The sequence below is a fragment of the Ctenopharyngodon idella genome, chromosome 8 (genome assembly GCF_019924925.1).
Source record: "Ctenopharyngodon idella isolate HZGC_01 chromosome 8, HZGC01, whole genome shotgun sequence".
Classification (NCBI taxonomy): Eukaryota; Metazoa; Chordata; class Actinopteri; order Cypriniformes; family Xenocyprididae; genus Ctenopharyngodon; species Ctenopharyngodon idella.
In genome coordinates, this window is record NC_067227.1 from 5,025,377 (window position 1) to 5,046,101 (window position 20,725).

The following is a 20,725-nucleotide window of genomic DNA, read 5'->3' on the forward strand; positions in this document are numbered from 1 at the left end:
TTGATCTAATCAGCTGCCGGATTATCACTTCTTTTGAATGCACACCAAATGAAAACAGTATGTTAATAGAATTAACCAGTCATGTGTGTTCTCCCAGGTGAGGTGTGTCACAAATCGTATACCCAGTTCTCTAACCTGTGTCGTCACAAGCGGATGCATGCAGACTGCCGCACACAGATCAAGTGTAAAGACTGTGGGCAAATGTTCAGCACTACCTCCTCCCTCAACAAGCACCGGCGCTTTTGCGAGGGCAAGAACCATTATAATCCCGGAGGCATATTCACACCGGGCATACCAATGACATCCAGTCCCATTTTAGGCAAATCCAAGTCTCATCCTGGCTTGAACCATGGTGGACTTGGCTTCAGTGATTACTTCTCATCCAGGGCACATCATGCAGGTTTGCCCTTTTCCCCAGCACCCCCTGCATTCCCAGCCATTTCCCATGGCTTCCCAGGAATCTTTCCCCCATCACTATATCCTAGACCGCCATTGTTACCTCCTAGTCCACTGCTCAAGAGCCCACTGAGCAACAGTCAAGATGGGAAGCTGCCTCCTCTTGATGCTCCTACTCTTTCAGTGGTTTCATCCATGCACAACAGCAATGGCAATGTAGGAAGTGGTCTCAGCAGCCAGTCAGAGGAGAACCGAGAGTCCAAACTGGACTTGTCATTCTCAGACAACAAGAATAAAGTGAAGATGAACGACATGTCTGATGGTAGTGACTTGGAAGATGTTAACACATCTAGCGGCACAGATCTGGACACCACCACTGGCACTGTGTCTGGCTCCGACTTAGAAAGCGAGGCAGAGAGCGAACGGGAGAAGAGCAGGAGGAAACCGGTGCAGGAGAGCAAGCAGGATGAAGTGAGCAGCAGTTCGGTATCTGTCTCCAGTTCAGGGAACCTCCCTTGTGAGCGCCCTTTCCTCTCCTCCCAGCATTCCTTTTTCCCACCACCAGAAGAGCAAGCACTTCCACCCTCCGGGGCCACCACTGACTCCATTAAAGCCATTGCCTCCATTGCAGAAAAGTACTTTGGCCCGGGATTCATGGGCTTGCAGGAGAAGAAGATGGGCTCCTTAAACTACCATTCCATGTTTCCTTTCCAGTTTCTGCCCAACTTCCCACATTCCTTGTACCCATTCACAGACAGAGCACTCAATCCTGGCATGTTCTTCAAACCTGAGCCTAAATCCCCTCGTGAGCACATACAGAAATTACCTACAGCCACTGGTGCGGATTCACCCTTTGACCTAACCACCAAACCCAAGGAGGTCAAACCTCTCCCTCCACCCCCCAGCAAGCCAGCCTTGCCATCCAACGCCCTCCTGGCCCCTGGCGAGGAACAGCCTCTGGACCTTAGCATAGGCAGTCGAAGCCGAGCCAACCAGAATGGTGGCACACATGAACAGCGCAAGAATCACGTCTATGGCGCAAACTGCAAAGCAGCTAAAGATGAACACCCAGCACTAACTCAGTCCCAGAACTTGCACCAGCCCCAGATGCCTCAGCCGCAAGTATCCCTTCCCCAGCCACCTCCTCCCCAGCAGCAGCCGTCGCTCCACTACGCCAAGCCCTCGCCGTTCTTCATGGACCCCATCTACAGGTATTTCAAGCCGAGTAGGCCTTTATTGCATGACCTAACACAATGACAATCCAAAGCTGTAGCTATGGATATGTTAAAATGTGAAAAGTTATTGAAAAAGTATTGGTGCCCAGTAGGTTTACAATCAACCTTCGTTCGTACGTAACCCTTGGTGTTGTTGTCCAGCAGGGTGGAGAAGAGGAAGCTAATAGACCCAGTAGGAGCTCTAAAGGAGAAGTACCTGAGGCCGGCACCACTACTTTTCCATCCTCAGGTATTTTTTTCTTATATTTGCTTTACATCCTCTTGTGCCTTGGTAAAGATCCTGCTCTTCATTGCATTCAACTACAGTGAAGTATGCCGAGACACCAAAAACACATTCCCAGTGTCCTCCACCTCAGGCCTGTTTGGTTCAAGGGGAGCCTTGATGTTTTAAAAAGTTCTGACTTCTGATGGTATTTATTTTCATTAGATTATTTTCATCATGAAGATAATCTCAAAAGAGTTATTGCCTGTTCTGGCATGTTGTGCGTTCAGAATTCTTTATCTTTTGCTTAGAAAAACAACCCCCATTGTTTGTGTTAGTATTCTAAACCTTTCCCACCTTTGAACGGTGACAACAATAATGAAAATATTATTAATAATGGCCTTTTGAATTGAAACAAATTATGCCACATACTTTCGGAGTAGACCATTGTCTCTGGGAAGTTCTCCGTTGAGTCCCACCGCTAATAACTTCCTAGCATTTCTTTCTTGCTCTGGCTGCCTAGATAATGTCTGCATGTCGATCAGGGACTTCCTGTGTTTGTGTGTAATAGAATGGCCTCTCTTGTTGGGAACTGTCTTATCTGACCTGTAAATCTGGCCTCCATCAATGCTGACCTACCTCCCCCCAAATCCAAAACCTTCTCTAGCTCTTTCCTTCTCTCTTTTCAGAAACCCTCTATTTATCCAAATCTCTATATTCTGACATCTACGGTTGATCTATCTATAGGTGATAGTATCTATCTATCTATCTATCTATCTATCTATCATCTATCTATCTATCTATCTATCTATCTATTTATCTATCTATCTCTGTCTGTCTGTCTGTCTGTCATTGCATTTTACTGCATTTTTTAAAATGTGCATTATGTTAGCTCTTTATTTGTCTTAGAGCAATCGAAGATCAAATACTGTATGTGTGATCATGCTTTTAAAAAGGTATAAGCATTATCAAGAGCACAATTGCCTTTTAATATTCTAAGCTAAAACACTGACAGAATCAAGGTGATACAAAGACATGTATAAATAAATGAAAACACACTGTCTGTCTCTGTGTTTATCCATATTCCAAAAGTAGAAAGGACGTAAGCTGTTTTTGGCCATAGAGCCACATAGCGAAGCCTTTGTTCTGCAACAGGGGAAGTACTATCAGCGAGGGGTATCTTAAACTGCATTGTATGGTTACCGCTCATGGAGGTGAATGGCTCATTCAGACGCTTCTCTCAGAGATTTGTTGGGAACAAAGTAGGAGCCGGGGGCTCCCAGGGGGCTGCTCGAGTGGCTGCCAACGTGCCATAGGTTAGGGAGGTCACTCTTCAACAGCACAATCAAGACTCGACCTTCTGATATATAACTTCCTTCAGCTTTCCATCCTGTCTGGTTATGATGCAAACTCCCAGGCTCTCTGTCAGAGTTCCTCACCACCACTATTATTTTGTTCTTCATGTATCTGCCCTAAACAAATACAAAAAAAAAGTTTCTTAGTCCCAGATGGACCCTAATCTCAGACAAAATCAATTCGAGAGAAGTTTCTGATTAAATGAGCCCCTGAGCTGTGCATCAAACATAGAGTATTCCTCTCTGAACTCGCCTCATGTTCTCTCCTCAGGTGTCTGCGATGGAAAACATGACTGAGAAGTTGGAAAGCTTTAGCGCTCTGAAACTGGATGCTCCCAATTCCCTCCAGCACCCCTCACACCATCTTTTTAACTTCCGCTCCCCGCCTCCCTCTCTCTCCGATGCTATCTTACGCAAAGGCAAGGAGCGATACACCTGCAGGTGAGCGCCGCTCATGAAACAAGAGTAAACACATCATTAAAGGATTCCTTTAACTCTACAGTTTTATTTAGAGCATTTCTAACATATCATTGTAGTTAGAAGTACACACTAATACACACATAATTGAGAAATAGAGTATATAGAGATAAAATTACCATTGTTCTGCTTTTGTTTTATTAGTCATCAAAATTTACATTGAATGCCCCCAGAAAACGATTTGGAACTCTCTGAATATGAGAGTTGTAACAATGCTAGATGACTGTATCAAAGTCTAGTTTCCATCCTTTGCAGGTACTGTGGGAAAATCTTTCCCAGGTCAGCTAATCTTACAAGGCACTTACGAACACACACAGGAGAACAACCCTACAGGTAAGCCACTCTTATACATACACTCTTTCATGCACACACACACACACAGTATTGAAATTCTAAAGCTTTGTACCTCCTGTGTGAGACTTACCTCACAATTTATTCCAATAGATTGATGTTAGCATGTTGCTAAGCTAACGACACGATACTTTAATATGCATAAAAATACATAGCAAATCATATGCTGATTATTAAGCTGCCTACCTGTTGGAATAGCACTTGTATTGTAAACGTGTCTGATGTAGTCAGCTTATTAGGTTTTGGAACAGAGCTTGAGTTTTTGTACCACATACACATATTCAAGTAACTTACATTGCTTGGTGTGAGGCCACATACTCATCCAACACAAACAATATAGCCTAAAATCCAACTGTTCCACATCACTCCATAATCCAAAGGTTTATTCCCACTTAGTGTTAGTGTAGGTAGTGTTACTTGCTTTTCAAAACATGAGAAATAAATTTCACTCATGCTTGATGTTCCCAGACTGATATACAAGTAGACACAAAAACACACAGACAGTTTTTAAGTTATGTGATCAGCACATTAGATATGTTCTGGCGTATTATGTTGCAATACAAGCGTTGCTCATTCTGAGAAATATCACATAGAAACAATAAAAGACATGAGACATGAAAGGCAGCACGATCAAAAAAGAAAGAAGATTGATTCTGTCTGTGCAGATGTTTTGGAGGTAGAGCAAGCTCTGGACAATGTTGGCTGGTAATAGCACCCTGGAGACATCCACGCTCTGTTTATAGAACAGCTTAATTATCATTGATTTGGCTTCTAACCAGCTGTGGAAAGTCCTCTATGAGGGCGATGAGGGCACTTTGGAGACGGGGGGCTTTCAAATTTTTAAGTGATATTTTGACCTAGGCATGACTAAGATGTAAAAGAAGAAAGACTTTTACTGCCAAAGGCTTCTTAACAGTCCACCTTCTGAACAAATTCAAGTTAAAGCATTCATTTACGAGAGAAAATCTCTTAATAGTGGTGCTTAAACATGGTTTTTACTATTACTCAGAGTTAGGGATTTGAACAAACCCTTGACCATAAGTAATAAACTGACACACAACCCGTCCCGCACCAATTGTGCAACAGACATGAGTGTTCCCTCAAATTTTGTAACATCTTGACATACTATATGTTATTATCTTTCTAAGCAAACAGACTTAAATGGTTTTTGCGGATGATAAAACAAGTGAAAAATTCCATAGGCATTAATGGAGAGACAGCTAGCAACTACACAGAGCTGTCTAGCAACTACCTGCAATGCCATAGCAAGAACATACCCAGAACACACATAGCAGTGTGCTGGCAACCACTCACAACACCTCAATAACCGCATAGCACCACTGGGAAACCACCCAGAGCACTGTAGCATCACGGCACCAACTTTTACACAAGCATGCACTACTAATCGCCTTTTCTTCAGAAAGTCTAAAAATGTAGGTGTCTGCATTGTTTCCTTCCAAAATTATTCTTTTCTTTCTTTTATTTTTATATTTATTTATCTATTTTGGCATTCTACTTAAAAGCAATTGGAAGTTCTGTAACGTATATCAGTTTCACACGAGTTTTCCTTAGCGTACAAAAAAGGTCAGGCGGAATCAGACCCCTCTTTGAGTTCTACAAATCTACCATAGAGCCCTGTGAACACACTCAACGAGATAGAGAGCCTCCCGTGGGACGCGGGCGCTACATGCTTGGCTCCTTCACAACAATCCCCTGATTAGCTCATTTAGAAACAATTTACCCTAACAAATAGCAGACATCATCAGCATCTCCCCATCTTACTTTCTGCAAAAAAGGCCGAGTCAGGCCAATATCAGAGCGGGTCGGCTTCAGGCTTCATTGTAGTAGGTTATTTGCCTGCTGTAGATGCTATCAGCTACTCTACGTAGCGAAATTGGCCCACTAGGTCTGACCATTGAAAGACCCCATTTGGATTGTAACGCTTCATGTACAGTCCTTGTAACAGAGGAAAAAAAGAACTGAGATGATGAAGTAATTTAAAGTCCCTCTGGACCAAGTAATGAAAACAAACAAAATGGGGGGTAGAAAAGACTGGCTTAAAAAAAAAGAACGTTGCCTTGGCATTTTACCCTTCTCTATGAACCGTGATGTGCCAAGTCTGGAAAATCAGAAGCGCACACACATTCGCTCGCCAAATAAACTGGAACATGAAAAGGGGCCTGCATCTTGATTCTGAGCACTTGATGACGAGCGATTTTCCCAAAGCAATTAGCCCTGAAAGTCAACTTTGCAGCGACCGCGGGAGTCTGAGCTACGCCGGCCACCCAACAAAGGAGGCACTGTCCGACGAACTCCTGACACTGCCTCGCTGCGATGTTTGTTTATCAGCGCATTAAACTGATGTTCTCCTGCCTATTCTGGCTGATCTGACATTGCAAACAAGTAAGCCACAGCGATGGAAGTCAAACCGTGACTGTTGAGACGCTCTAGCACACAGAGGATATCGCATATCACATATTGCAAAAATATAAAAATAGGGAATATCAAAAAAGGGAAATGTACTGCAGTTTTTCTATCATGTTTACAAGACAATTTCATTGGCTTACGTGAAGGAAAAACATTATGGCAAAACAATGAGCCATAAAAGCACATAAGGGAGTGTTTGTTTTCATGCACAATGAAATAAGAGCTTTCTGAGAGAAGAAAGCAGTGGTCAACACCTGCAAAGCTGTCTGCATTACCTTTGTCAGCCTCTTGGTGGGGTTATTGTCACCAAACATTGTACATTCTGTATTTAATGATACAATATTAAGCAATATTTCCCACAAAATGTCCTGTATTTCTAATCAACACTTGACTGAAATTACAGATATGTAGGAAACATTAGAATCATACAATGCCTACAAGCCCCAAAATGATGTCAGTGTGCATGCTGATGTATCATATGGCTTTTGATTATTGTTTTCAGCCCAGCGGAAACCTCATATGAAATCTTTGATTTTTTTTTTTTTTCTTTTCCTTCTTTCCTTCATAGATGTAAATACTGTGACCGCTCATTCAGCATCTCCTCCAACCTCCAGCGACATGTTCGTAACATTCACAACAAGGAAAAGCCGTTCAAGTGCCACCTCTGTAATCGCTGCTTCGGTCAACAGACCAATCTGGACCGCCACTTAAAGAAACATGAACATGAGAATATTCCAGGTAAAATCAATTTCCTTCTATTTTAAATATTTCTTTATAATTTTGAATGCAAATCTATGATGTTAATAGTCATTTTCTATTTTAACATAACAGTTGAGGTAAATAATCCAATTGAAAGATTACCTGAAATCATATTACTACTTTTTTTTCATGATTTTATCTTATTTATTAGGAGGTGATTAGTGCTAAAATATCTGGCAAGAGCACATGCAACTGTAGTTTTAAGGCTGCATATGTTTAGATATTTACCTTATTTATTAATTTGTCTACTTATCTGCTTATTTATTGTAGTGAGTCAGCAGTCTGGGATCCTCTCCAATTTAGGAACAAATATTTCCTCACCGAACTCTGAGTCTGACAATCATGCACTTTTGGATGAGAAGGAGGACTCGTATTTCTCAGAGATTAGGAACTTCATCTCCAATAGTGAGCTGAACCAGGCCTGTAGCTCCTCGGAGAAAAGGTACGAGCTTGCACGCATGCACAAACACACACATGGACAGAATATGTTTTGAAACTATGGCAACAGACCGCATAACCTACTGTATAGAATCAGACACGCTTGGTCCTGAAGTTACAGTCTGCCCTCTAGTTGAGGACTGTGGTACTGCTTCACTCCCACCAGCATTGTGTGTGTGTGTGTGTGTGTGTGTGCGTGTGTGTGTAGCGGCACCCATTACAGACTTTGCCTTCAGTGGGCAGAGGAACGGGACATCTCAATGAGTCATTTCACCTTGTTGAGTTCTGTTCTGCATTAAGCACAGCCAGATACACATCAGGGAGCACATTCCATCGCCTTATGAAAACACCAAACAAAAGCTCATTACTGCCAAATTCATGAACCGTCAGCACGCCTGCCGGTGTGTGGCCAGGTTCACGTTGCTTCAGATTTTGGTTTAGGTGCTGTGGAGTTTGATTCATGCAGACAAATGTGTACGAACAGATACATGGCCAAATACACGAGTTCTTTCTTAGACGTGTAATGGTCCTCCTCAATTTTGCCGGTTCCTCCACACTCCATGCGTCTACCTCATCACTTAAAAGCTCTGCCACGGACTGAAACCTCACACTGCCATCTGGGATCAATAGTCCTGTCCTGACTCGTACAAGCAGGCCTGGCATTTTAATATCTGTAATTCAAATAAGTGCTCTGTTTTGTCTCCCTGCAAATCGGCCTCACAGAAACACCCGCTTCAAGTGGACAGGCAGCTGCAATATTCCCCTATGCGCTCATGCATCTTATTTCATGACGTTTGCCTGTTTCTCTCTCGTTTTCTGTCACTCTTGTGCAGCCAGTCTGCATTCATGGTGGAACTTTTTTTCTGCTTTTAATTTCTTCTTCTGTCTTTTTTACTCTGTAGGAAATAATACAACATGTAATATCTCATTTGTTTCTCTTATAAAGCAATTAGACTAGAAGCAGACAAAATGGAGAATTTGGTAGTCTCCTACTTTTTAGGTTGTTGTCCTGAAAAAAAGTCTCACATTTGCCTCTTCTAGAGTTTCAGAAAAACTCTCTCAAGTGAGACATAAATGAGAACTCAATTATCTGAGCTAAATTATACACTTTATCGCTTTATTGCTCCATACAAGCTGAATGGCAGCAACTGTCTCATTTGACCCTATTTGTATTTCTCACAAGGCTTTTTCAAAGAAACTTCAAGACATGGTTGATACTCAAATGAGATGTAACTGAGAACATTCGTCTGAGCTATCCTGTCCAAATGAATTTTTTAAATAAATACAACAATCATCTCATTTGACCCTATTTATATTTTTCCAAAGGAATTTTTTGAGAAACAATAAAGATATACAGTAGTTGATAGTCAAATGAGACATAACTGAGAACACCCATCTGAGCTACGCTATTCAAAATAATTTAATAGACAAATACAATTGTCTCATTGGCAACAACAATTGTCATTAGATCACATTTGTTTTTCTCATAAGGAATTTTCAGAGAAACATTCATTGATAGTCAAATGAGACATAACTGAGAACACTCATCTGAGCTATGCTATCCAAATTATTTTATAAAAAAATACAACATTTGTCTCAACATTTTTGTTTTTATTTGGAGACAGTTGAGACTTAAATGAGACATAACTGAGAAATGCATTAAATGAGCTATGCTATCCAAACTAATTTGACAGTTACTGTATAGTATAGTTTTATACAGCATATTTAAATAAATAAAATGCTTACTGTGTCAACAGCTGACACATTTAAGTCCATTTTTATTTCTGCTATTACTAAGGAATTTTATGAGTAACATCTGAGACAAAGTTAATACCCAAATGAGACATGACATCGTCTGTATCATACTATTCAAATTAAATTTATAGCTTAAAGGAGCTGTTCATACAGAACACATTTTTGCGAATCCATTCAGCCGATCTCCGGGTCTGGCGGTACCACTTTTAGCATAGCTTAGCATAGTTCATTGAATCTGATTAGACCGTTAGCATCTCGCTCAAAAATGACCAAAGAGTTTCGATATTTTTCCTATTTAAAACTTGACTCTTCTGTAGTTACATCGTGTACTAAGACCGACGGAAAATGCTGTACCATGGGTGCAGCAGGCGCAATGATATTACGCAGCGCCTGTGACCCCCTGCTTGCACAGGGAGGGTGCTTTGCAACCATTGAGACATTTGTGAGAGACGCTGCGTAATATCATTGCGCCTGCTGCACCCATGGTACGGCAGCAAAGTTCCTTGATTATTACGCCGCAATGAGAGTATAGTTCCTAGCCATATCGGCCTAGAAAATCGCAACTTTTCATTTTCCGTCGGTCTTAGTACACAATGTAACTACAGAAGAGTCAAGTTTTAAATAGGAAAAATATCTAAACTCTTTGGTCATTTTTGAGCGAGATGCTAACGGTCTAATCAGATTGATCTAATCAGATGAGCCTATTTTCAAAAAAAGTGGAGTGTTCCTTTAACTATGACCTTTGCCTCAACAAACTCCTAATTACTGCTTACTAATAGTTAGTAAGGTCGTTGTTAAGTTTAGGAATTGGGTAGGATGAAGGGATATAGAATATGTTCAGGCAGAATAAGCTCTCGTTCACATAGAACGAGGTTATTAAAAAAGCGCAGCGCAGAACGCGAGGGTCTCGAGATGCGATTTTGAGACGTGATGCAATAACGGCAATAGCGAACAAATAAAACAGTTGCAACGCCAACTTGCTACTGTAAACAGAAGCTTGCAACGCTTGCCCTGCCTCCGAGTTCTTCTGATTGGTCCACTGTTTTGGAACTGACATTGATGAGCGGTGTTGCGTGTAAAAGTTGAAATTCTTTTTACTTGGTACAGCGTCTTAAAATGTGTGAGGCGCTGCAAGATATGCGAGTGCAACGGTCATACACGTCCTTCCAGCGCATGTTGACATAGAAAAACAATGGAAAAGTAGCGCATTGGAATAGAAAAACGCGTTCTGTGTGAACAGCCCCTTAGGCATTAATATGTGCTTTATGAGCACTAATAAACAGCCAATATCCTAGTAATATGCATGCTAATAAGCAACTAATTAATAGTGAGAATTGGACCCTAAACTAAAGTTTTTTTTTTGTTTTTTTTACCCCTAAGGAGAGACAAAGTCAATACCGCAATGAAGAGCTCCATTAAGTCTAACAAGCCATGAATGAGAAATTTAGGTACTCTTCCTTTCTCTTCCTCCATGAATGGCAGTGGAAAAAGATGTGATCTGTTCTCTTCTTAATATACAGAGAGGCATGATTGGGGTTTACCTGCAGCTGGGTTAATGGTGTTTCAAATTGTGTGTGGCTGGTCTGTCTGAGTTTGACTGTCAGTCTTTAGGGGGCTGCAGGTTTAGCCCTATCAGGGGACCCTCAGACTGAGACATTTATCTGTGCGCTGCATTGACGGAGCCCCCCTCCCTTGCAGCTAACGCAAACAGCGCTCTGACATGTTTAGACTGAGAGACAAAGCGCAGGTCTGTGGCAGGACCGCTGCTGTCTCCCACGTGGCATGGACTTTCTCTCAGGCCAGGGCAAATTTGATTATGGGATATTTAAGCATGATGGAAAATGGGAAACAAGCAGTTCTTCTTGTTCCTTTTTTTTTTTTCATTTGGTAAGTCTACACCTCACATAGCTTAACCACCCACCTTACGAAATCCCCCCCCCCCCCCCCCCCCCCCCCCCCCCCACAGTGCACTCGACATTCGTCTGCCTTAATAGAAGTTTGTTTCAGAGCGCTGAAGTAAAAACGACTTTGGAGGGGTTTGCGCAATGACATCATGAGCTGAAACGTTTGGAAAAAGAGTGGTAGTGGAACGGCGCGGTGCTGATAGCTGCTTTGCAGAACAACCGTTTTCTCTGGAACTTGGTGGCAATGAGACAAACCATGATGATTGCTCCTGACCTGTCTAGCGCGCTCTGTCTCGCCTCTCCGAAATTAGCCAATTCATCATTGCCACGCTCGCAAGAAACGTCTGTCATTAATTGCAAAACCTGTGTGTTTGTCATTCGTGGATCTGTGTTTTCGAGCTCGGGCCAGGCAGGGGAATTACTGACCAATCCAAAATGATGGATGACAACCCAGAGACCAGCATAGCACTGATATTTGGCAGTCAGATTATGATGAGAGAATTACCGCAATGGACTCTCAGGGTGAAAATAGTTTATTTTTTTATCTGATATTTTGGGGAGGTGTCAGTACATGTCATAGCCATTTCCCGAAGACATAAAAACTCATCGCCAGTGGCCATTAGAAATCTGGTGACATTTCAGTACTACAGGGATATGTACAGGAATTCCCAAAATATGCAAACACATTTTGTGTGTGTGTGTGTGTGTGTGTGTGTGTGTGTGTGTGTTCCTGTTCCTGTTCAAATTGAAAGGTTTTTCAAGTTGGTAGAAACTTGGATGGGGAAAAAGCAAGATGATAGCTTTGAACATGAAAAAATAAGCACTGAAATGCAGACAAAAGACATAAAACAGGAGCCGTCCTTGTGCTAGGGATACTGTTTCACTCCAAAAATATGGCCATTGTAAGAATTGAATATTTTAAAGGGGATATTTCATGTGGAAAACTATTATTCTTTTTGAAATAAAACAGTTTGATGTACTATGTAGTCATATGAACATAACATTTACATTGCAAAGCTCCCTTGCCCATCCACCCACACAATTTATGGAATTTAAACTGAAAAATGGGTCATTCAGAATCAGAAATCACACTGCAAAAATTATTTCCATTCATTCATTTCCAAAAGCATGGTTTTGGTTCTGTTTTTCAGTACAATATCTAAGTATCCTTCAAAGGGTAGTTCACCCAAAAATGAAAATTTGTCATCATTTACTTACCCCCAAGTTGTTCCAAACCTGTATGAGTTTCTTTCTTCTGCTGAACACAAAAGAAGATATTTTGAAGAGTGTTAATCAGACAGTTGACGGTAGCCACTGACTTCCATTGTAGGAAAAGAAAATACTATGGAAGTCATTGGCTACTGTCAACTGTCTGGTTACCAACATTCTTCAAAATGTCTTCTTTTGTGTTCAACAAAACAAAGAAACTCATACAGGTTTGGAACAACTTGAGGGTGAGTAAATGATGACATCATTTTCATTTTTGGGTGAACTATCCCTTTAAAACAATATACATTTACATGAGGAAACAAACTTCTGATTATCTGAAAACAGGATTTGGATGTGTATTTTTTTTTTTATTATTATTACTGGAAATCATGGCAAAAACACTGATTTAAAAAAATACTAATATATATATATATATATATATATATATATATATATATATACACACACTTTTTTTTTTTTGCTGCGCAATGGCATATGACTTTCCCTGTTTACATATCAACAAAAATTTTGTATTCAAAATCAAAGTATTCAAATAGGTATTTTTACTCATTTTGTTTGCAAAGAGCTTAGCCAGTAAAACCAGAGGTCATTTGCATGTAGACATGTTAAAGGTACAGTAGTAAAATCAGCCTGTTGAATACAAAGCATCAAAAAGACAATGAAAATGGTCATATGTAAAACTAATTGACGACTGTTTGGCATTACAGGTCAGAGCTGACAGAAGAAGAGCATCCTCAGAGTCACACTCATGCTGCCTCCAAACTGGAGGAGGAGGAAGAGGAGATGGAGGGGGATGATGAAGATGAGGAGGGCTCGTTGACAGAAAAGTCGCAGGACGAGACGGCCTCTCCCGCCACTATGGTGCAGGGCACTTACGACGAGGATGAGGAACCAACCCCTCTCCCTATGTCTTACGAACACACGCGCAGGTCAGCAAAACACATCTGTCTGTTTTTTTAAGAAAAGCCTAAATAGAGCCACTCTCACTTAAATGAACACTCATTTTTTTAAAGATGCGAAAATGTAGATCTTACAGTTGGTATGATTAAGCCTTTTTGATCCTTTTTACTGCAATATGATGCCTTTGTGACATTAGCAAAAATGAAATTTGGTGCAAGTAATTACTATTTTTGTTTGTTTGGAGTAAATGCATTGATGAAATATTTCTAATAAGACCAGAAACATTAAGCAGGTTGATTTTGATCTCATGTTAACTTTAAGAGAGTGGTATGAAGTATGAATAGTGTAATCTATATCATTTATTACAATAAATTAATCATTTTATTTGGCAAGGGCACATTAAATTGATCAAAAGTGACAGTGAAGACATTTATAATGTTACAAAAGTTTTTTTTTTTTTTTGTTTTGTTTTTTTTTTCAAATAAATGCTGTTCATTGGACATTTTCTACTGACATCCTGAGAAAAAAAAAGTATCACCGTTTCCACAAAAATATTAAAAGGATAATTCACCCAAAAATGAAAATTCTGTCATCATTTACTCCCCCTCAAGTTGTTCCAAAATTTCTTTGTTCTGTGGAACACAAAGGAAGAAATTTGGAAGAATGTTTGTAACCAAGCAGATCTCACCCCCCTCATTGACTGCCATAGTATTTTTTTCCTACTATGATAGTCAGTGGGGGGCGAGATCTGCTTGGTTACAAACATTCTTCCAAATATCTTCCTTTGTGTTCAGCTGATCAAAGAAATGTATGCAAGTTTGGGACAACTTGAGGGGGAGTAAATGATGACAGATTTTAATTTTTGACAGATTTTAACTATCCCTTTAAGCAACAAAAACGATTTTTAACATGAATAACAATAAGATCCATTGTTAATAATTGAGCACCAACAATAACTGAGTACCAAATCAGCATATTAGAATGATTTCTGAAGGATCATATGACACTGAAGACTGGAGTAATGATGCTGAAAATTCAGCTTTGCATCACTGGAGTACATTACATTTTGAAATATATTACAGTATAAAAGTTATTTTAAATAAGTAATAATAATATCTCACAATATTACTGTTTTTATTGTATCTTTGATCAAATAAATGCAGCCTTGGTACTTGGTACTCAAAAACATAAAAATCTTAATTATTCAAAACTTAAAAATATTCAAAATTATCCTAAAAAAGCGCATATTGTTTAACTCCAGTTGTAAATGTAACTAAATTTACATTTTTATAATGCGAAAAGAAATTGGTTTTGGTTGAGTGTTCATTTAAGAAGATCAGAAATTGCAGAGAATGAAAATTTACTGTAATAAATGAACAATGGGCCTACAATGCTATAGCTCTGTTCCAAAACCCAGTGAGCTGTATAGTAACACTTACAATGGGGGAAAGCCTGTTCCAGAAGGTAGCCAGCAAAATTATACCCAATGTTGAATGTTTGAAATCAATTCAGTTTGTATGCTGCCTTTTAACTGCATACGTAGACAGCAAGGCAACTCACCAGATTGAGGAACAGAGTGTCAGTGTAACACTGGCCGATATGACCCATTGTAACTTTTAGATGTTGTTGTTGAATGTCTATTCATTGTTTCCCATAGTGTTTGCCACTGTGATGCCTCATTGTCTGTCAGTCCTCTTACAATAACTAATACAACTAATCAGCAACTAGTCATCTGTCAGTACACGCGTGTTTAATCATTGAAACTTTGGTTTGCCAAAACAAAGAAAAATGGTCAGTTTAACAGTTTGCTGCTTTCTTGCAATTTTGCACCCATACATTTCCATAGAATTATGGAATTTGAAGCGTCCAGTTCCTCTTCACTCTTTCGCTGTTCTCATCTTGAACAGTATTGCTGTTGGAATGCCACTGGCATCTAAATGTTTCAATGATCAATATTTTATGGCATATTGTATTCAAAAGCAAGGCAGACTTATTCAGTGTTTCCCAGCATCTTGTTTAATTCTGCATGGACAGAGAGATGGACAGAGTTCTTGACACCAAAGCTGTGTCCATTTGTTTTGTGCTTTCATCCGCTAGTGTGATGACCACCTATATTTTTCATGTCCCGTCACCATCTCATCCACTGCATGCTCCTCAAATGCATCCAGTTCCAATATTTAGATTTAAGTTTTTGGGCTAACTGAGGGTCCCCTCCCCTCTCCACACCCCTGGCCCTTTCCCCCTCCCCTTCCCGGTACAGGTGTATTGAGGAGGATGCAGGCCTATTAGATCTGGAACCTCTGGCTGGTTTCCCCAAAGGCCTGGAATTCCATAAGGCTGGCGAGGAGCCCTATGACATTAAAGACATTTTTAGCACCTCGGTAGAGTCGGAGGCGCTGAAAGAAACACTTTTCAGGCAGGCTAAAACACAGGTATGTGACTGTACCTGCTCCAGAGAGCTTCTACTATGCCATGAGCCCAAATCTTCTCATTACATCGAGAGAAGGACTGAGAATTAAAGAGCATCTTATGAATATGGACACAGTTTTTTTTTTTTTTGTTTGTTTTTTCTTCAAATTTTGTCTTATTCTAGGGTTTCCCAACCAGGGGTTTTATGGTAGACTTTGTCAGAAAATCCACTGGAAAACGAAAATAAAAAAAAAAGTAAATTAAAGTATGTTTGGAGTAGTCAAGTAGATATTAAATATCTGACAGTTTAGGTAAAAGTTTAATTAACAATTATAACAATTTTTTTTCTTATATATATATATATATATATATATATATATATACCATATATATATATATAACCCATTTTATAATAAAGATAAAATGGGTTAAGGTTAGTTATAGGGGTTAGACTAAAAGTTGGGAATTACTGCAATAGCCCATGCAGAAAAAGATGTTGTAATAAAACTACTTAACATTTGTCATTTTTATTTTGTTTTATAAATAGTATTTTCAATTTTCAACATTGATACATGAATATTAACTGAATGACATTAACATAACTAACACTATTAGCTTTCTGTATCATTGCCTTGTATATCTAACTTTAAATTGTCTTCTGGTCTCAACATTTCATGTGGAGTTGTTACATGTCTTATATGTGTGAACGCAATTAATGGTTTTCCTTTAATGTTGTTTATCGGCAGGAAAATATCTGATTTGGAATCCCTAATTATATTTATAGGATTTATATCTAATTGATATTATGTCATGTAAAAAATTTATAGTTTAGATTGCATTATAATATTTCCCAAAACGTGATGTGGTGTTTCAAACCCACATGCTGTTATTTTTTGGAACAATTTTTTTTTTGAGTATTCAATAAGCAGCTGAAAATAACAGCACACGGATTTGGAATGACAATAGATAAAAGATGATGTGTGTTTTGGCTCTGGTTTTGGATTAAACTTTCCTTGTTTTCTTCATCTAGGCTTATGCAATGATGCTCTCTCTGTCTGAGAACGCAAATCTGCATTCATCCTCCCAGAACTCCTTGGATGCCTGGCTCAACATGGGAGGAGGGCCGTCGGAAACGAGCTCCTTTCACCCCCTCAACAACATCTGAGAACAAGAACAAGACAAAAGAGAGATCAGAAGAGATGGAGGGAGAAAGGAGGAGATGGGAGAAGAGACCAACATGAAGACCAGCAATGCCACAGTAGATGAACCACCACTATGCGCATAAGGAGGAGAACGTACTGTTGAGCGAAACAGACACAGGAACCAATCATAGATGGGAGAGTTTTATTACACAGCATAAGAGCAAGAATGAAATCATCGAATCCCAGCCATAGTATCTTTCCTGTCTGCAACTAGCCACTATAGTGATGTTCTCTCCTCAGCAGCTGAATCAAGAGGGGACGATGCATTTGAATGACTCTAAAATCACCTCTCCACCTCATTTTCAATTATATGCATTTCACAGAGACTGCTCTCAAGGGTTTTTTACCATGTTCTCGGAGAAGCCCAGGCCGGGTTGAGTGGACAGGGTAGTTGATGTGTTTCTTCAACTGGAGATTTTAACCGTTTCTACACAGCATTCCATTCTCAAGTTGATTTTCTACAGCACTGTACCAAGGTTTCCTTTATATTAACTCACAACCGAAGTCTTACAGTAGATCATTAATGTAGACATCAACATTGATTTCCAATGGCAATAGAAGCACTTAAGTCTAGCCCACAACTAGCATGCTAACTTTCCCCCCAAGGCTGACCGCAGTTTGCAAGCGACTGGCTCAAAAAGTCTATGCTGGAAGTCACTGGGAAACCTTTGTGATTTTTGTTCGGCTGCTCAACAGTCGGATAAAAGCAGACGAAACTTCATATGATATATCACGCAGCACGGTTGTTCATGTGTATAGCATCATCATCATTGTAATTATTGTTGTTATGGTAAGTATTTTAGCTGTATACAGGCCTTTAGTCCCAACTGAAAATTTGTTTTTAAGAGTTAAATTATTCTCCAGTGGGGCAATTGGAAAATCTTTTCTCCTTCTTCTTGAATTCAGTAATATTATGATTTTTTTTTTTTTCTATGTGATTTGTTCCTCGGTAAACAGTATTGTTTCTTTTTGAGCACATCTGTGCTTAAATGTTAATATAATTCTTTAGTGAAGGACCAAATTTGTACAATAATGTTGTATGATGTACAAACTAAGTTAACAGTTGGTAGTAGAGAGTGTTGTGTGCCAAATAACCCCCTTTTCTTTGACAATCATTTCTTTCCCAAGTGGTCGCCTCCACTGTTAGTACTTTTTTTTTCCTCTGTTGTTGCTACTTACATTGATGAGTGTTTGTCTTTTATTTATTTTTGTTTGATTTTTCTTTTTGATTAATGAAAAAAATGAAGAAAAAATGTTTTACCCACTCTTTTGAAGGAATGAAATTACTGAAATATCATGGAAATTCAGAATTGTTCAAGCTCTTTGTAGAAAAGAAAGTTGCCAAAATCTGAATTACAAAAGACTGTGTTTCTTTTATGAGCACATAATCATGAAGCCTTGTTTATGATGCATCTGTTCAACCATTTAGAAATGTAGGCACTGCGAGATTAAAAAAAAAAAAAAATGTAATTAAAATATCAGGTAACTCAAATACAGGGGCATTATATTTTGACATTTTTACACATTTTATCACTCACAGTCAAACATCTTCATAAAAAAAAAAAATGGGTCGACAGTGTATCTCTGGGTTCAAATCGCATGTTTCCTATGTCCCATTTGTTTGTCAGCTGGTCCTAAATATCATATAAAATTCTACATAATTCAAATTCTTAATACTGTTTTCATCCCAAAAGAGACACCGTAATGGAGAGGGCTACAATGGGATTGTGATCAAATGGTAAGCAGCAACATTTAATGTTCACAAGAGCGTAGAGGTTTCTGAGAGATCCATGAATACACATGAGTCCTTATCCAACTTCTCTGAACTGTGAAGCCAGCGAATGAATCGTAAACAGCTGAATGCATATCATGAATGTGTAGAGTAGATTTAATATGTAGGTTATGAGTCAAACCTCTTCATAAAGTTACCTTCTCTTGATTGAATTGTCTTTTTGGTCAGGATTTCATACCTTTACTTCCTCTCCTCACTTCTTGACTCTACGTTCTCTGGAATCAGCACTTAAACCGAGCGCACCCCTGTCTGCCTAACACGTACCCATGTCTGCCTAGTTCATACTTTCCTTTACATGTGAGCTCTTATCTTAGTACTGATTTTAATGAAATTTTTCTAAGCAAGGCTGGTTTTAACAAGCACTTTAACTCATGGGTCAAACAGGCATTTTTGTTAGATGCTTTTGAATAAAACAGCAAAGAATATCCAAGCATTGCCAGAAGAGCTTGTCGGTTTTGAAAATTAGTAATGTTCGGGTGTCACTTCGAACACAGACCAAACAAGATGGATTTGACTGGCCTATCACAGGGAATCTGCTTGATAATGTGCTGTTTAAAAACTTGCAGCAGTGTTGTATTGGAATATACTACCAGGTTTCATACTGTATCTCCTCACTATATAATTTACTCAAATCCTTGAGTAAAAAGCCTGTGGGATGCATAGGATTTCTAGGGATGTAATGGAATTATGAGTATGAAGTCATGTCACATACTACTGTACTTAGCAAGCGCTGTAGGTGAAGAGATTGACCCACACTGTTAAAATCATCATGGAAAATGGTCAAAAAATGAACAATGCAGATCTCCTTGGCCCACTGTTACATTGCAAACAAACGTATCATTTCAAAAACCATAGATAATGTGGTTTCTCTAAAAAGAAAAAAAAGAAAAAAAGTGTATAGTATTTCAAAAAAATGACATTGAGATGTCCGAAAGTTCATTTTAAACATGGGTTTGAAAATAGATGGTGCTTGTTTCATTTGGATATGAGTTGTATATTGCTTCTGTTATGTTTATTAAAAATATTGTGCATGACTTGTGTTTTAGAGGTCATAATGGTGTCCATTTGTGAAATGTGTATCTTAAATTAAAAAGAAAAAATAATAAAAAAAAAAATAATGAATTTGTAGATGCACTTATTGTACATGTGGTTAGGTTAGTAGGTTTGACTTTAAGTCCTGTTTACTGCCTTAAATACTATGGGCAGATGGTTATTGAACTGAACAATATGCTTGTGGGAGAGAAATAATGACAAAATTTAAGGATTGTAGAATAATACTGAAAATTCTGAAGTTCTTTTTTGATGCTTGTGATTACTGAAGATGTACTTTAGAGCAATTTCATGGAAAAGACATGATTCTGATGTTAATTCTGTAGAATAGATATGTATACCAAATGTAATCTTTCCAATGCTATGAAGAATTTATACATGAAATTGATATGCAATAAAAACCTGTGTGCTTTTTATATGAATGCTGTTTTTTTCCTAAATCCTGTAGATGTATTGGTCCATGAGGATGACAGTGGGTTGAGAAAATGCCCACAGTGTGCAGAGCTGAAATCTAGGCAAACAATGGCTACTTTGAAGAATTTGAATAAATTCACATTTAAGGGATGTGACGTCAAGTCAAGTCACCTTTATTTATGTAGCGCTTTTTACAATGTAGATTGTGTCAAAGCAGCTTTACATTGATAACTGGTACATTATTTGGCTGCACAGCAGCTCTTAAAGAATAGTGTCAATGCAGGCAGATCAAAGCACTGTTGAATATCAAATGTCAAGTCAAATGTCAAGTGTCCCCAACTAAGCAAGCCAAAGGCGACAGCGGCAAGGAACCCAAACTCCATCAGGTGACAGACAAGTGGCAAATAGGTGTTTAAATGGAGAAAAAAA

At 39.0% G+C, this 20,725-nt stretch overlaps 1 protein-coding gene across 9 annotated transcripts in view; it reads left to right on the plus strand.

Moving 5' to 3' along the window:
• prdm16 (PR domain containing 16) overlaps positions 1–20,298 on the plus strand; it is a 256,289-nt gene extending 235,991 nt beyond the window's left edge. For 6 of the 9 annotated variants that reach the window (XM_051904337.1, XM_051904342.1, XM_051904341.1 and 3 more), the window contains 9 exons: positions 98–1,607; positions 1,773–1,860; positions 3,460–3,629; positions 3,921–3,998; positions 7,012–7,181; positions 7,473–7,644; positions 13,237–13,458; positions 15,690–15,861; positions 16,869–20,298. In XM_051904337.1, coding sequence (XP_051760297.1) covers positions 98–1,607; positions 1,773–1,860; positions 3,460–3,629; positions 3,921–3,998; positions 7,012–7,181; positions 7,473–7,644; positions 13,237–13,458; positions 15,690–15,861; positions 16,869–17,003 — 2,717 coding nt within the window. In that variant the 3' untranslated portion in view covers positions 17,004–20,298. The remainder of the gene's footprint in view (positions 1–97; positions 1,608–1,772; positions 1,861–3,459; positions 3,630–3,920; positions 3,999–7,011; positions 7,182–7,472; positions 7,645–13,236; positions 13,459–15,689; positions 15,862–16,868) is intronic. The other 3 variants (XM_051904338.1, XM_051904346.1, XM_051904344.1) reach the window with 2 other exon arrangements.
• Positions 20,299–20,725: the final 427 nt, after the last annotated feature.